Below are 18,447 nucleotides of genomic sequence, written 5' to 3' on the forward strand. Positions count from 1 at the left end.
ATGCAATGAGTGTGCCACGTTGTTTGGTGGGTGCCGAAGCGGTGTATACCTGTGGGTATGAGGTACTATAAAATTTAGGAGTGGAGGCTGGAGTAAAGTGAGTTTCTTGTAGACACACAATGGGGCTGATTTACCAAGCCTTTACTCCATGACTCATGGAGTAAAAGCAGGAGTAGCAGCCGTTTTGACATTTACTAAAGAAATACGCTGCTAGTGCAGTGTATTTCCCTAGTTACTAATGTGCTCCGTGCGCCCAGGAGAGGGTGCATTGTGCACCAGTACAGACCTGGCGCACGGCACATTGAAATGTACATTGCGGGGGTTTGGGCGGGAGTTTATTAGGGGGGGAGGTGGGGGGATGCAGGGGAAGTGAAGTGACATGTGTTTGAATGTGTTTGGCGGGCCGAATTGAAAGGGAAAGTGTTTTTTGAAAACAGATCCCCATACGCTTGCACAGTGCGCCTGAACCTCGGGAGGTTCGTTTGCATACTGGGCATGCGCAGAGAGAAATTTTGGCTCTTCCCGTGCGCCTTGTCAGTACGCCGTGAAAATCTTGGTAAATACCAAGTGGCGTACCCGTGAATGCGCTGCGTGACGCGGCGCACGGGAATCTCCGAGCTGTTTTCAGCCATGAAGGGGAACTCCGCGCCAAATTTCAAACTTGAAATCGGCGCGGGTCCCCCTTCAGGGCTACATTAGGCTCTTAGGCTTGGTCCGGAACGTGAGGGGTTAAACCCGCGCCGATTCGGCGCGGGGGTCCCCCCCAGATCCAAACCAAGCCCTCATCCCAAGCACGCAGTCTGGCCCGGACAGGAATGGGGGTGGGGACGAGCGAGCGCCCCCTCCTGAGCCGTACCAGACCGCATGCCCTCAACATGGGGGAGTGTGTGCTGTGGGGGAGGGGGCACTGCCCCCCCCACCCCACAGCACTCTTGTCCCCATGTCGATAGGGACAAGAGCCTCTTCCCGACAACCCTTGCCATTGGTTGTCGGGGTATGCGGGCGGGGCTAATCGGAATCTGCGAGTCTGCGAGTTAGGTTGTTTTTTTCTTCCCTGAATTTCCTTAGGACCAACGGGATTAGGGGAAAGGGGGGAAAAGCGTAGCACAGCTGGTAATCCCATGGATGGGCTAGAGCAGTGGTGGCAAACATTGGCACCCCAGATGTTTTGGAACTACATTTCCCATGATGCTCAACTACACTGCAGAGTGCATAAGCATCATGGGAAATGTAGTTCCAAAACATCTGGGGTGCCAAGGTTTGCCATCACTGGGCTAGAGCATCTATGCCTATCGCCTGGTCTCCTCTGTGGAGAGAAAAGAACTCCTGGTCCACTTGAGGATGCCCCCATTCCTTGGAGATCATGTTGAATACCTCCTGATTCAGACTCCATTCTGCTTCTATTACTCTCCTTCTGCTCAGAAGGTCTGCCAGCAGATTTTGGGACCCCTTTAGGTGAATCGCTTACAAAAAGAAATCAGGTTTAGCTCTGCCCAGGATAATAACTGGTTAGCTAGTTCCATCAAACCTTGGCTCCTGGTCCCGACTTGTTTTGTCACATAGGCTACTGCTGTTGTATTGTCTGACAAGACTTGAACATGATGACCCTTCAGTATCTGTTGAAAAGCCAGGAGACCCATAAAAATGGATTTTAGCTCTCGCCAGTTTGATGACCTCCTTGCCTCCACCTTGGACCAAGACCCTTGTGCAGTTTGCCCGTCTAGGTGAGCTCCCCATCCCCAAGAACTTGCGTCTGTTGTCAGACGCTTGTCCGAAAGGAGGACCCATGAGAGACCCTTTGACAGATTGGAAGGATCTCTCCACCACCAGAGGGTCCGTTTTACTCTTGATGTTGGTTTGAAATGTTTTTCCAGTGATTCTCGGTGAGACCACACTTGAAGGATGTTCCTCTGTAGGGGTCTGGAATGTAGTCTCACCCATTGGACGGCAGGAATTGAAGCCGTGAGCTGGCCTAGAACTGCCATGGCTGTCCGTATTAACACAGAGATTGGTTTGAATCTGACTCACTGCAGTATCGATCTTTTCTATCTTCTCCTGAGGGAGAAAAACCTTCTGGAGGACTGAATTGATGGTGTAACCGAGAAACCTCATCTCCTGTGCAGGGTCTAGGTTTGACTTCTCTAGATTCAATAGCCACCTCAGGCTCTTGAGATGAGACTGCGACATTTGGAGATTTGTCACCAGCTGATCTTTTGAATCTGCAAAAAATAGGGGGTCGTCCAAATATGGAACAACCGAGACCCCCCTCAGCTTCAGAGGTTCCAAGGCTTCCGCCATCACCTTTGTAAAAATCCTGGGGGAGGACGAAAGGCCGAACGGCAGAGCCTTGAATTGTAGGTGCCAAATTGAAGTCCCTAAGTTGATTGCCAGGCGCAGAAACTTTTGGGAGGCCTGAGCTATTGGTACATGTAGGTACGCATCTCTTAGATCCAGAGAGGCCATGAAGCACTCTGGTGTTAATAACTTCGTTATGGAGTGGATGGTATCCATACGAAAGTGCTTGTACCTTATTGATTTGTTCAGGATCTTCAGGTTCAAAATTAGGCGAAATTTGCCTGAGGGCTTTTTTACTAAGAATGTGGGAGTAGAAGCCTCTTCCCTCCTGATGTTTTGGGACCTGGACAATAACTTCCTGTTGGATCAGATCCTTTAACAGGTTCATCATTGCGGACAGGGCAGTCTTAATAGCATCATGGGCCCCTGGGCAAAGTAATGCTCTGGGGCCCCTACAATGATGACAGGGCAGGTAAACAGACATCAAGTAGGTAGGAGGCAGACTGCCTCTCCTGTGTATGTATTACTCTCAGTGCCATCATGGGGCCCCCGATTTTGGGGCAATGTGGGCTCAAGGACCAGCTGCTTTGGGGGAAAAATAGGGGCCCCCTGTGCAGCTGGGGCCCCTGGGCAGTGCCCAGGTGTGCCCTCTCATTAAGACAGCCCTGATTGCGGAAGCTTTTTCCTGATCCCTTGGTAGGGCTGTCACATAAAACCTGCAAGGAGGGCACTCTGAGAACTCCAGGTTGTATCCTTGTGCAATAATGTTTTTTACAAAGGGACTTTTGGCCAATAGATTCCACTGAGAAAAGAAAGCGGACAATCTTTCCCCCACAGGAGTAAGACTGTCACTTGTCTTTTGAGGACTGATCCTGGGGGGACTTGAAGAGGATTCCTCCTCTTCCCCTACCTCTTTGAGGAACCCAGCATTTTTTGTTCTCCTCTTTTTTGTAGGTTTGTTGAAAAGAACAAAAATTCTTCTTAATGGGTTGTTTCTTTTTAGCCGGGAATGCCTTTTTGTCGGCTGTTCTGTCCAAAACTTTTTCTAGATCTGGCCCAAACAGTAAATCCCCTGAAAATGGTAAACCACAGAGTTTAATTTTAGAGGCTGTATCCCCTGTCCAGGTTTTAAGCCAGACTGCACGCCTGGCTGAATTTACTAAAGCAGAAGATCTAGCTGCCAACTTAATTGATTCAGCTGATGCATCAGCCATGTACTTGATTGATTTTAAAATCAAGGGAAAAGATTCCAAAATATCTTTCCTTGGCGTGCCTGCTTCTACATAGCCCATCAGCTTTTCCACCCAACACTAAGTTTCTTGCCACCACTGTGGAAACCATAGCGGGTTTAAGACTGAGTGATGTAGAGTCCCAAGCAGTGGTGGCCCGTCCATAGGGGGCGTACGGGCGCCGCCCCCCCCCCCTCCTGTAGTCATTAAAAAAAGGGCCCTTTAAGGCTTTTAAAAATTTGTTTTGCAGCGCCGCGCAAATAACATACACTCATGCATTGCATGAGTGTATGTTATTGTGGCCAGCCTATTAAGATAACCGGACATTGGGCGCTAATTATCTGAATAAGGACAGCTGGTTGGCTGTGCGGAAGTGCCTATCAGAGCCAGCGGCTTTCCCAGTACAGCCCTTCAGCTCCCGGATGTCTTATCCTCGGAACATAGTTGGCTACATCCCTTGGATAAGACTGACGGCCGTCTCAGCCAATCAGGTTCACTGATTCTGGTTATCAGTAACCTGATTGGCTGAAGCATCATCGAGGGCGGCAGAAGACATCGAGGGACCGTGGAAGGAAGATGGCGAACCCCAGAAAGGTAAGTGCTGGGCGGGGGGGGGGGGCAATCTGACTGGCAGCATTTTACAGGGCACAGTGGGGACAATTGATGTGGGGACAATTGATGTGGGCACAGTGGGGGACAATTGATGTGGGCACAGTGGGGGACAATTGATGTGGGCACAGTGGGGGACAATTGATGTGGGCACAGTGGCGACAATTGATGTGGGCACAGTGGCGACAATTGATGTGGGCACAGTGGGGACAATTGATGTGGGCACAGTGGGGACAATTGATGTGGGCACAGTGGTAACAATTGATGGCATGGCACAGTGGCTGCGTTTGATGGCACAGTGGCTGCGTTTGGCATGGCACAGTGGTGACAATTGATGGGCACAATGGTGACAATTGATGGGCACAGTGGTGACAATTGATGGCACAGTGGCGACAATTGATGGCATGGCACAGTGGCTGCATTTGATGGGCACAGTGGCTGCCTTTGATGGGCACAGTGCGGCTGCAATTGTGTTTTTTTTTTTCATTTGTTTGCGCCCCCCTAAAAATTTTGAGCACCAGCCGCCACAGGTCCCAAGCCTTTTTTAACAGGGAATCCGCCCTTTTATCCATGGCGTGCTTTAGTACCCCCATGTCCTCAAAGGGGAATCTCTTCCTTAGGCTTTTAGAAAAGAAAGGGCCCCTTTCTGGATCTTTCCACTCTTTTTTAATAGTATCTGATACTACTTTGTGGACTGGAAACACTTTATGTTTGGAGTCATCCAATCCCTGGTACATTTTGTCATGAAGAGACAATTGTATCTCTTCTTCCTGAATTTCAAGTGTAGTATAGATTGCATCAAGCAGATCGTCTACTTCATCTAGAGAGACCTTGTATCTGGAATTCTGCAATTTTCTTCCTCTTCCTCCTCATCTGAATCTCTGACCGAGCGAATAGTACTTGTCCCTTAATCCCCTAAATCGACAACCTCTGATTTAGAGGTGGAGCTTTTGGGCTAGGTGGTAATTGTTGAGGTTCAGTTTGTACTGCTGGACTCTGAGCCAACATGGATTAACTGAGCTCAAAGAACTTGTGAGTTCTTGTACAGAGGAAAACAGATCCTTATATTGCTGGGATGTCTCTTCTTCCACTAAATCCTTGATACAGGATCTGCACATTGCCTTCTGCCACGTATAGTATCTCTTATGCCGCGTACACACCATCACTTTATGTGATGAAAAAAAATGACGTTTTTAAAAACGTCACTTTAATTGACTGTGTGTGGGGGAAAACGTCGTTTTATGTCTTGTAAAAAACGACCAAAAAAAATTTAAGCATGCTTCAATTTTATGTGTCGTTTTTCAAAAGTGCACTTTTTACTTCACAGAAATTGACCGTGTGTAGCAAAAAACGTCGTTTTCTAAGACGTTTTTTCATCCACGCATGCCCAGAAGCTACTTATGAAGCAAGCTTCAATGGTAAAAACGTGGTGGAACGTAACCTCACTTTGCAAGATCATTGTGAGAAAACGATGGTGTGTAGGCAACTTCGTCTTTGAAAATTGAAGTTTCAAAAACGTCATTTTTTACTTCACAGAAAGTGTCGTTTTTTTTTCATCACATAAAGTGATGGTGTGTACGCGGCATTAGGCCCCATACACACGAGAGGATCCATCCGTTGAAAAATCTCAGCGGATCGGTTTCAGCGGATAGATCCCCTGTTGTGTATGTTCCAGCGGATATTTATCCGCGGATATTTCCGATTTCCAGCAGATAAAAATTTGTAGACATGCTAACAAATCTATCTGCTGGAATCGGCTCCAGCAGATCGATCCGGTGGTCTGTACAGACTCACCGGATCAATCCGTCCGAACCCATCCCTCGCATGCGTCGTAATGATTCGACGCATGCGTGGATATCCTTATATGACAGCGTCGCGCACGTCGCCGCGTCATCATCGCGGCGACGGCGCGACACGTCACCGCAATGGGAATTCGGCGCGGATTTTGATCCGATGGTGTGTACACTCCATCGGATAAAAATCCTCAGAGGATTTATCCGCGGATACGGTCCGGCGGACCGTATCCGCGGATAAATCCTATCGTGTGTACCAGGCCTAAGAGGGTTCTTGCAAGAAGGACACTTCCTTTGAGGTGGTGGTTTTTATATTTTTGTTTTTTCCTAAAATACACACACAGAAAGAAGAGACGTCTCACTTAATTTTACCAATTTGGTTTTTACCAGAAGGAAAAACCGCCACCACTAAGGAAAGAAGAGAGGAAAGGCCCCCAGCATAACAAACATATCACCACCAAAAGTGCAAACTGTCAGGGACCGAGAGAAGTTACCTCTGACCCTGCAGTACAGGCTCCTTTTAAAGGAGGAACAAAATAGTCACAAACATGAGTCCATACAGTAAAGAATTGAGGCACCACTGTACCCCTCCTACCTGGACCTGAGCGGTGTCTGGGGCGCCTGTTTCCACCATTGCTGCTGATCCCTCTTCCATTGCAGAGAAAATGCAGCTGGGACCAAGCATTTTACAATTTTCCTGGGTCCGCGCGTCATCAGAGATGGCCGGAACCGAAAGACGCCGCTCTCTAGGCCTGTCCCCCGGCCTCTGTGTTTCAGGCAGCGTGAACCATGCGCCGCCATGCCCCTACAAGAAGCCACGCCGCTGTGCATGACGTCACCTGCCCGCCAAAGAAAACACTGCAACCGCGGTAATGTACCGCCCGGCCACCTGAGCCAAACCTGCGGACCCCGGGCACACTGCGTCGTTTCCTGTAGAGTCTTCACTCCACTGAGCAGGGAGAGGCTGAAGACTCCGGAACACCCCCCTCGCGCTTAGGGGGGCTGGGATGGCCCATGCACACCAGGCAGAAAAATACAAGAAAAAGGTAAGCTTACCCCCTCTCCCTTGGAAAGAGTGCAGCTCCCCTGGTCCACAAGCATGCACTTCCCCCATGGCGGAGGAAACACAATAACTGAGGCCATGGTGGAAGAGGAGGGTTTTAAAGGATCAGCGCTCTCTCCAAGGTTGTCCTGAAAGGCGAGTTGAGAAATCACTGTCATTTATACGGGGATCCTCCAAACCACGGATACAAACGCATACACTCTATCTCCCCAAAATTAGAGGTGGTTTAGGATGCCCTAATTTTTCCTATTACTATAGAGCAGCACACGTAGCTAGTCTTACTAAATACCATGCATACCAAGAAACCCTGTTATGAGTGTCTATAGAAGCCATTGAGTGTGATCCTTTCCCAATATCTAACTTATTATGGATGTCACCAAAAGACCGTAAAAAACTAAGAAACCCTATAACTAAACATTTCATTTCCCTTTGGGATAGATTCAAGACAAATAATTCACTTCAATCCCTACACAACCCTTTACTGTCATTTTATAAAAACCCAGCTTTCTATCCTGCATGGATATTCCCTAAATCCTTTAAAGAATGGGCATCCAGGGGTGTCTTATATATGTACAAATTTTGCATGCCTCGTCATTTATCACCTTCCCATCCCTATGTGAAAAATATGGTCTTCCGCAATCAGAGTTGTTTAGATATTTACAAATTAAAAACTTTTTTACACCTCTATTGAACACTTCAACTTCACTGACACAACTGTCCAGTTGCGAACACATATGTCAAAAAGACCCCCATGCCAGAGGTGCAATATCCACTATATATTCGCATATGCTTATCCATTCCTGTAGAGATAAACTATCTTATGTTCGGAAGAGGGAGGAGGACTTGGAACGTACACTAGAGATTTCAGAATGCAACCAAATATGGTCACCAACTAAAACAGCTTCCCCCAACATAATGGCTAGTGAAGCAAACTACAAGGTACTGACTAGGTGGCACCTGGTACCAGCCAGGGTAGCCAAATATGTGCAGAACTATTCGCCACAATGTTTTCGAGGGTGTACAGATTTGGGCACATATCTTCATATTTGGTGGTCATGTCCTAAAGCACAAACATTTTGGAAAGGTATATTTAAAATTGTAACCAAATTACTAGGGAAAACAATCCTTCCTGATCCTGCAATGGCACTACTCAATTTAAAACCAGACTCTATTTCACATACTCAATTCAAATTGCTGGTGCAACTCTTCACAGCAGCCAAACAGACACTAGCAAAATCTTGGAAATCACCTAAATTGGTCTTACATGAAGCTATAGCTAAGATGAATTATACCATGACCCAAGCCAAGATGGCTGCTATTGAATTCAGTGGCATCTTAAGAGCATTATAGGCCCCCGGGCAATACAGTGCACTGGGGCCCTGTCTACACAATCGTGCACGAGAATTTACTGACAAAAATCATGAAATTTACTGTCAGAACCACATTTTTTTTACTGGCACTGCAAAAAAAGTACCTAAAATTACAGTTTTACAAATTTCTTCATTGACATGAAGATTAAGTTACTATAACCCAGCCTGCTCAGAGTTTCCTCTTACATCAGAGTGTGCAGGATTCCACCTTACAGTGAAAGGGAACTCTTATGTAAAGGGGAACGCTGCAGATCATGATCTAAGGGGGAACTCTGATGTGGAGGGGGACTCTGGTGACCAGAGACCACCTTATATCAGAGTTCACTGCTTTCTCTTTACATCAGAGTTCCCACTTACATCAGGGTCCTTGCACACTGCAAGGGGGAATCCTGCAGACTCTGATGTAAAGGGGAACACCAGGAACTCTGATGTGTGGGGCACTCTGGTGACCAGAGACCACCTTCTGTAGAGAAAATACATCAGCAACCACCCGCCCCTTAGACTGGCCTGGCGGCGCTATCACTGACCTCCTCTCAGGTGCAACATGCATGGCTCAGTCAGATGGCTCCAGCTTGTCTGCTCTGGTTTTATTCTACTGTCTCCTCATGTCTGACTTCTCCCGTGACCCCCATCCTGGCGGCGCTCCCACTCTTCAGACTCTTCCTCAGAGACTGTAGACACGATACAGTTCTACAGTTCTGACCCGCTGCTCTCCACCATTTTTTACTGGGGTCGCTGGGCAGCCGATGGGGGGCCCCCCAGGCAAGTGGGGCCCCCGGGCAACTTCCCAGCGTGCCCAATGGAAAAGACAGCCCTGATTGAATTGGACATGATCCCCAAGTTCGAGAGGATGTGGCAGCCCTGGATTGCATATATTATGCCAACCTTGGACAATAGAGTACTACTGCCATGGTAGCTGAATCAGTGTGTTATAAATGCCATTGTTCAACATCTCTTGGATGGGAGCGGTGGCTCTTGGCTCGACCACGCGGACCCCCCTTATGGTTCCAGTACTCTCCTTTTCTCCATTATATGTTCTTATAGTTATCGTTATTCAATTCTTTTTTTGTTTTTCTCTGTTATTTGCTATTTTACTATTATGATTTTGAAGCTCCCTTTGTATTGTTAATAACTCTTTGCTTCACAGAGGACAGTATAAATGTCAGTAGTTACTAATAATTACATAAAACCTCTAAACTTAATAATCTTAATGCCATTCGTGACTAAATAGTATACCATACTTTGTCCACAAATATATACTTTGTATATTTACATATTGGAATAAGAATATTTGAGCGTCTCTATTTTCAATGTATTTAATGTATTCCCTGTAATGTGTATTACACCTTTGTACTCAATAAAATAATTTTGACAAAAATAAAATAAAAATCTGCTCAATTCAAACAAGTGTCGTGCTCGCCCCCTCCCTTGGACTACAGGAGAGTCAGGACGCTATCTACGTTGCAGATAGAGAAATGAGCTGTGTGTTAGTGGGCGTCCTGACTCTCCTGTAGTCCAAGGGAGGGGCGAGCACGACACTCCACACCAGGGAGAAAGCCTTGCATTACTGTGTGGAGTTACAGACAGAGGAATAGGAAGTGAGGATTTCTCAGAAGAAATAAGGACATTTAAAAGAAAAATCGAAGGATGAGGTAAGTGAAGGAGGACTGCACTAAGGTTAAAGAAGCTATTTAGGAAAAAAAATTGTACCTTTACAACCCTTTTAAGCATGCATATGGGCTGTTAACAAATCAAGTTTTTTAGTTTCAGTGCTTTGCTAAAAAAATGAAAAGGTTTGGGACCTGGCTACATTGTAAATGTTTAATAGGTACCGTATTTATCAGGGTATAGCGCGCTCCCGCGTATAGCGCGCACCCCTAAAGTTGCCCCGAATTCCTGTGGAAAAAAGTTTTTTTGTACTTACAGTTTTGGTGTCTTGCGCAACGTCCATCGGCGGCCTCGTCGGGTCCGTCTGCGGCTTCGGGTGTCCTCTTCGTCGGGTCCGGCGTCCTTCTGCGGCGTCCTCGCGTCCTCCCCGCTCGTTTCCCGCGCCGAGTTTGAATACGGCGCCGACATATACAGAGCGCAGTACACTTGTGTATTGTCGGCAATGCTTGGCTACTCTCGCGCTGACGTCCTGTACGTCCATGACGTCAGCGCAGGAGGAGCCGAGACTGCCCGACAATACACGAGTGTACTGCGCTCGGTATATGTCGGCGCAGTATTCAAACTCGGCGCGGGAAAGCGGGTATCGGCGTATACCGCGCACCCACGATTTTTCCCTGATTTTCAGGGCAAAAAAGTGCGCGGTATACGCCGATAAATACGGTAATTGTTTCTAGAGGGTGTGTGTTAATATGCAGTGAAATATTCATTCTAATTAAATGTTTGGTGAACTGCAAAATTAATACTTTGTGCCCCATATTTTAAACATAAGTATACAATTAGATGGAGATCTGTGTGGTTTATGCATCTGTTAATAGGTGCCATGGTTTGTTACTATAGCATATGACCTCTCAGTAAAAGAATGTACAGTACTATAAAACAGCTCCAGTACTTACTCAGAAATCTCACAGCCTTTGCAGTCAAACAGCAGTTATTTAAATAAAGCTCTTTTATTTGGTTGCAGTTGTTTGAAAATGAATCTATTATGTGCTCAAGTCCATTGAAAATATTGGGAACATCTGAGAGCTGAAGAATTCTTAGTTCACGTAAACACTGTATGCTACTGCCTAAAGAAAGATTAAAGAAATGTATAATGACATTAATATGTGCAAAACATCCTATTTAATACATTAAAAATAAAATACAAAATATAAATATATTTGTATTGTAACTGTACTGTCTGCACTCATGCTGTAAAGCACTGTGCAAACTCTTGGTGCTATATAAATCATGCATAATAATAATAATATATTTAATTCATGAAAAAAATTATAATATAGTGGTTCAGTCGCATTGCAATGCTACCTGGAGGACCCAAAATTACCAGACTGCAATACACTGCATTAAGAGGCAAACAAATTGAAACTTGGAGTCTTGGTAAAAGTTAACCAATATTTGCAGTTTAGTTAAAGTTAAAAATTATGAAACAATACAGTATAAGTCAAATTTTTTATTGAAAGCGGAACTAAACTCTCTCAATCAACATTACACTATGTTTAATCCTTATGCTGCTAGCATTAGTAAATAGTTTGGAAAGTATATTATACTACTTTTTTACTTTTTTCAGTTGCTTCTTGATTTGTGGCCAAGGCCAAAACAATGTCTTACATCCCAGGAGTCTTTATGGGCATTTTTTCCTAAATCTGAAGGAGCTTTCACACCATTCTGCCTGCATGCCTTAGCTAAGAGTGGAGGAACTCCAGGAAGTAAATGCTACATGAATTATTTGCCCTTACTCAAGATGGCTGTGGCTAGAAATTCTAGGGGATATATTTCAAAGTGATTTCTCAACAAAATAAATCATGGAGACATGGATGGATTGGTGAGTTTTCTTTAAATATTAAAAATAAACTAGAAAAGCTACAATTTCTGGGGAAATTGTGTGAAGTGTTCTTGCCTCCACTAATGCTCCTGAATGGAGACAGTGTCCCTGGAGATGTAAATGTGAGCCAGCAGTGTGTTGATCCATTTCGATCCATTGCCCCATCAAAAACTGCCCCCATCAAAAACTGCTCCATCAAAACTGCACCATCAAAATTGCCCCATCCTATTGCCCCTTCAAAAACTGCCCCCGTCAAAACTGCCACATCAAAAACTGCACCATCAAAATTGCCCAGATCCTATTGCCCCATCAAAAACTGCACCATCAAAATTGCCCAGATCCTATTGCCCCCACCAAAAACTGCCCCCATCGAAACTGGCTGATGATGGGGTGGTCATAATGTTTTGGCTGATCATGGGATGGTCATAATGTTTTGGCTGATCATGGGGTTGTCAGCTTTTGTCAGCTCCCACCCAGTTTTGAACATTGAGCTATAATTCCCCTCAGAGCTTTGTGGGAGGAGCTATAATTCCCCTTGGAGTTGTGTGGGAGGAGCTATAATTCTCAGAGCTGAATGGGAGGAGCTATAACTCCCCTCTGTGCTGTGTGGGAGGAGCAATAATGCTATAATTCTCCTCAGAGCTTTGTGGGAGGAGCTACAATTCCCCTCAGAGCTGTGTGGGAGGAGCTACATTTCCCCTCAGCATTGTGTGGGAGGAGCTATAATTACCCTCAGAGCTGTGTGGGAGGAGCTACAATTCCCCTCAGCGTTGCCAGGAAACCAATTGTTCCTGGCAACGCTCATGCCCTGTTTAGGCAGGCTCTAAGCACAGGTCAGAGTATTTTGCCTCGCCTGAATACTTTTCATTCTTCAAACGGCCGTACAGCAAATATCTTTATATTGTGAGAATCACAAGACCCAGACCTACATACATAGTATGTCTCTGAAATATAAAAATTGAAGGCACAGTCGCAGTTTAGATATTGCCCTTCAAATTTTAGGTGGCTAGAGTGTAGTTTCAATGAATTTCAATGGATGGCGTTGCAAACAAATGGTCATATTGTGAAAACTATCAGGAATATGGATTAGCTGTGGACATGTGTAGTGGCAGCAGGGGTAGCTGAACATTTTGATATATTCTGGGTAAATTGTGTTCTTGCCTCTACCAGTAGTTTACAATTGGAGTAGGCGGAGAAACTGGGTGGAGTGGCTTGGGTAACTGTGGAAAGGTTGGACTGGGCAGAGTAACTTCATGGAGCTGTGTGGGGGGAGCTATAATTCCCCTCAGCGTTGTGTGAGAGGAGCTATAATTCTCCTCAAAACTGTGTGGGGGAGCTAAAATTCCCCTCAGAGCTGTGTGGGATGAGCTATAATTCCCCTCAACGTTGCCAGGAAACCAATGTTTCCTGGCAATGCTCATGCCCTGTTTATGCAGGCTCTAAGCACAGACCAGAGTTTTTTTGCTTCTCCTGAATACTTTTCATTCTTCAAACGGTTGTATTTTAAAAACTATAAATCCTACAGCGAAGAGCTTTATATTGTGAGAATCACAAGACCCAGAACTATGCATAGTATGTCTCTGATATATTATTAAAATTGAAGGCATAGTCGCAGTTTAGATATTTCCCTTCAAATTTTAGTTGGCTAGCGTGTAGTTTCAATGAATGTCAATGGATGGCTTGAGTAGAAAACAAATGGTCATATTGAGAAAACTATCAGGACTATGGCTTAGCCGTGTAGTGGCAGCAGGGATAGCTGAACGTTTTAATATAATATTTGTGTAGGTGGGCTTGAAAATGAGGGAGTGGCGGCAGTTTAGAAATCATGTCCTGATTTTTCAGTTTTTGTCAGCTCACACTCTAGTTTCAGCATTCATTCCTATGGGATAAATTTCGCTGCAAAAATTATTCGGGGAAACGTTCCACAAAGTAATAGCACACCAATCGGGAACAATCTGCAGGTTTCGGTATATTACTATGTAGTGTAAAAGCTGTGGGAGGAGATAGGGTGGTAAATGTGTCTAAATGTGTCTATAATAAGAACTAGAAAAGATACAATTTCTGGGGAAATTGTGCGGCGTGGTCTTGCCTCCACCAATACTCCTGTCTGGAGACAGTGCCCCTGGAGATGTAAATGTGATCCAACAGTGTGTCGATCCAGTTCGATCCATTGTCCCATCAAAAACTGCTCCATCAAAAACTACCCCATCAAAACTGCACCATCCTATTTGCCCCATCAAAAACTGGTTGCTATAAAGGGTTGCTATGGACTGGTTTCTATGGATCGGTTGCTATGGACTGGTTGCTATGGAGTGGTTGCTACGAAGTGGTTGCTATGGACTGGGTGCTATGGACTGGGTGCTATGGAGGGTTGCTATGGGCTGGTTGCTATGGAGGGTTGCTATGGACTGGTTGCTATGGAGGGTTACTATGGACTGGTTGCTATGGACTGGTTGCTATGGAGGGTTGCTATGGACTGGTTGCTATGGAGGGTTTCTATGGAATGGTTGCTATGGACAGTTGCTATGGACTGGTTGCTATGGAGGGTTGCTATGGACTGGTTGCTATGGAGGGCTGCTATGGACAGGTTGCTATGGACTGGATGCTATGGAGGGTTGCTATGGAATGGTTGCTATGGACGGTTGCTATGGAGTGGTTGCTTTGAAGTGGTTGCTATGGAGGGTTGCTATGGACGGTTGCTATGGACTGGTTGCTATGGACTGGTTGCTATGGACCGGTTGCTATGGAGGGTTTCTATGGACTGGTTGCTATGGACCGGTTGCTATGGACTGGTTGCTATGGATGGGTTGCTATGGATGGGTTGCTATGGACTGGTTGCTATGGACTGGTTGCTATGGACTGGTTGCTATGGACTGATGGCTAAGGACGGTTGCTATGGACTGGTTGCTATGGACTGGTTGCTATGAAATGGTTGCTTTGGACTGGTTGCTATAGACGGTTACTATGGAGTGGTTGCTATGGAGGGTTGCTATGGAGGGTTGCTATGGAATGGTTGCTATGGACAGTTGCTATGGACTGGTTGCTATGGAGTGGTTGCTATGGAGTGGTTGCTATGGACGGTTGCTCTGGATTGGTTGCTATGGACTGGTATCTATGGACTGATGGCTATGGACTGATGGCTATGGACTGTTGCTATGGACTGGTTGCTATGGACTGGTTGCTATGGACTGGTTGCTATGGAGTGGTTGCTATGGACGGTTGCTCTGGATTGGTTGCTATGGTCTGGTTGCTATGGATGGTTTCTATGGACTGGTTGCTTTGGATGGTTGCTATATGCAGAGTATGCATAAGTTACGCAGAGCCAAAAAAAACAGAGCCATATCACCTCACATCTGTGTGGGAGGAGCTATAGAAAGCCCTCACAGCTGTGTGGGAGTAGCTATAGAAAGCCCTCATAGCTGTGTGGGAGTAGCTATAGAAAGCCCTCACAGCTGTGTGGGAGTAGCTATAGAAAGCCCTCACAGCTGTGTGGGAGTAGCTATAGAAAGCCCTCACAGCTGTGTGTATGAAGGTATTTACCTCACAGAAAACACCTCACAGAAAACACCTCACAGAAAACACCTTACGGAGGCACATGCGCGGAGGCTCCTAAGATGGCCGCTTAAGCCGGGAGCTCCGCTCTGTCACAGCCTTCACCCGGCCCTAGCACCGGATTCACGGCGGTGCGACAGCCCAGACATGGCGGATTCGTTAGGGGAACATCCCACCACCATCCCTATGTACAGTAGCACGGTCAGGAAGGGCCTGGGACCGAGCTACACGGCGTTGGAGAATCGGGCCGAATCCAAGATGGCGGCCGTACCTCAGACACAGGCGTTTTATGTGGGGGGATGTCCTGAGGTGAAACAGGTAATCTCTCCTGCTACATTAAACCTTCTCCCTCAGACTGTCCAATGTACCTCAGGCCACATATCAGCACCACTTTCCACCTCAGAAGTCACAGTGGAATCCACATTATCACATTATGCTGGCTTCCCTCAGGAATCATCACCTGTACATGTTATCAACACTGTCCCCTCAGGGAATGCTGACTTTGTGACTCCTCAGAATGCAGGGGAACTTTTTCTGAAATTTTCTGAACTGCTTGAGCGGGGACTTGCTCAAACAGCCATTACTATTACAAATGAAATACGCTCTGACTTCCAGAACTTGGGCTCCAGGATGGAGATAATAGAGAATAAGCTGGACATTACTGTCTCCAGAGCCAATCAAAATACTGACCAAATACAGTCCTTACAAGAGCAACTGGATGTGGCCATGGACAGAATAGATGACCTTGAGAACCGCTCCAGAAGGGACAATTTTAGGGTCAGGGGCCTTCCTGAGTCTATCACGGACATCCCCAAAGCTATCCAGGATTTTATCAAAAGCCTGCTCCCCTCTATTGCCACACACAAACTAGAGCTGGATAGAGCTCATAGATCTCTGGGCCCACTGAGGAAAGACGGTTCACCCAGGGACATAGTGGTGAAACCACACTACTATACTGTGAAAGAAGAGATTATGAGAATTTCTCATCAACAACCCCGCATCTCATTCCAAGGACATGACATTCAAATTTTTGCCGACATCTCCCTCGCGACTATACAAAAACACAGAACACTAAAACCACTGCTAGTGACCTTGATACAGAAAGAAATAAAATATTGGTGGGCTTTTCCCTTTGCTCTAAAATTTGCGTATAAAGGCAAAACCTATGCTTTTACCACTCTCTCTGAAGGCGAGAAAATCCTACTTGGACAAAAGTTCATTTCACTGGACTCAGCAATGGACACCTCAAATTTACAAGCAGGGTCATCTAAGCGTCCCACCCCCACCAGTCCTATTTCTCCTACCTGGAAGAAGACTAAAAGCAGACGCACCAAGGACCCAACAAATACCTGAATTAAGAACTTCACCTAGACTTTATTCTCTTTTTGCTAGTTAGACACCTTTCGGGTCTCACTAAGTTGGGTCTCCTAATTTTTTTTTTTTTATTATTATTTATTTCCTCCTTCAGAAAGACTTTCTGACCAGCACCCTTTTATTTTTGCCATTCTCCTTATTTTATTTTCTCTCATATTGTGTTGGTACATGTAGGAGTATGTGTATATATGTTTGTGTGTATATGGGTGTGTATGGGTGATTGGATGTTCAAGTCGGTATGTGTGTGTGTATGTATGTTCATAGGTCTATGTGTGGGAGTAGGTATAGGTATATGAGTGGGCATATTTATGGATGAATTCATATACATATGTTTATGTGTTTATATGAGTGAGGGAGAGGGGAGTAGAGAAGGGGGGGGGGAATATATAAATATAAAAAAAAACAGGGGAAGACAGAATGCTTCTTTAATGCATGTATACAGTGGTATATAGGTTACATGCAGCTCTTTAAATAGACAAGAAGAAAGTATTGTTAAATGTCTGGCGCCTTTCAGATATGATAGATTTACACTGTTGTTAATTTGATCGCATTGACCGTGATCCGTATATTATTACATGAAATGTTATAGTTTTTGATTAGAGCGTATTCCGCAGTTGTTTAATTTGCCTGTTCGCTCTAAGGGTTGGTTGGGGTTGAGGCAGATGCATTATGCCTCCGATCACTCCAGGACGGTGGGTTTTTCACTGTCGGGGGCTGGTCTAGTAGCCCGTGTTTTGGGCTACATTAGTTTCCTGAATAACGAAGGTGGGGTGGACTTTTCTCCCTCCTACTTTCGTTGGTCTAGTTTATTTCACTTCACGAGATGTTACTTCTTACTCTCTTTTCTTCTTTCTATCTTTCTCTATTCTAACTTATTTTTCTTGATTGCCAGATTGCTCATACTAAGTCGATTTTGTCATGCCTTGGGTCCAGGTCCAGTACATAGCTCTCGCTCGTCTCTCCCAGGCCTCTCTCCATTTTGGGTAAGTGATATGATCATCTCATCTTTTTTCCTCCACAATGGCTACACCAAATAACTCCGCACCTCCTATCACTTTGAGAATAACCTCACATAATGTACAGGGATTGAATTCACCTGTTAAGAGAAGGAAGGTATTCCAATCTTACCACTCCCAGAAAACATCGGTTGTCCTTTTGCAGGAAACCCATTTTCCAACAAGTTACTCTCCCTCCTTTATTCATTCTCAATTTCCACAATTTTTTTTAGCGAACGCTGAGGACAAGACTAGAGGGGTGGCGATCCTTTTTGCGAAGACCTGCAAATTCAATTCTCTTTTGACACATAGGGACCCAGATGGCAGATTTCTCTTGGTCAAGGGAGAATTGAATGATCAATTGTTCTCCTTCATCTCATACTATGCCCCCAATAGAGGTCAGACGAAATTTTTTCAAGCTATGTTTGCCACTCTGGAACCTCTCCTAGAGGGGACAATAGTGTGTGGAGGTGACTCTAATATAGCTTTTGACCAAAGTTTAGACAAATCTAAACCCTTAGCGACACGGCTGACACGCCCAGTTAGAGCCAGCTCTCACATAGCAAAAATGATATATCAACAAAATCTGGTAGACATTTGGAGGGAACTTAATCCAACTAAAAGGGATTATACACATTTTTCAAACCCACATAAATCGTATTCCAGGATTGATCATATTC

The 18,447-nt window shown here is 45.4% G+C and overlaps 1 protein-coding gene across 1 annotated transcript in view; it reads right to left on the reverse strand.

Moving 5' to 3' along the window:
• Positions 1-18,447, reverse strand: part of NLRC4 (NLR family CARD domain containing 4) — an 806,697-nt gene that overhangs the window by 366,418 nt on the left and 421,832 nt on the right. Inside the window, exon 7 of the mRNA XM_040350743.1 lies at positions 10,921-11,091. Coding sequence (XP_040206677.1) covers positions 10,921-11,091 — 171 coding nt within the window. The remainder of the gene's footprint in view (positions 1-10,920; positions 11,092-18,447) is intronic.

This window comes from Rana temporaria, chromosome 4 (assembly GCF_905171775.1).
Source record: "Rana temporaria chromosome 4, aRanTem1.1, whole genome shotgun sequence".
NCBI classification, from domain to species: Eukaryota; Metazoa; Chordata; class Amphibia; order Anura; family Ranidae; genus Rana; species Rana temporaria.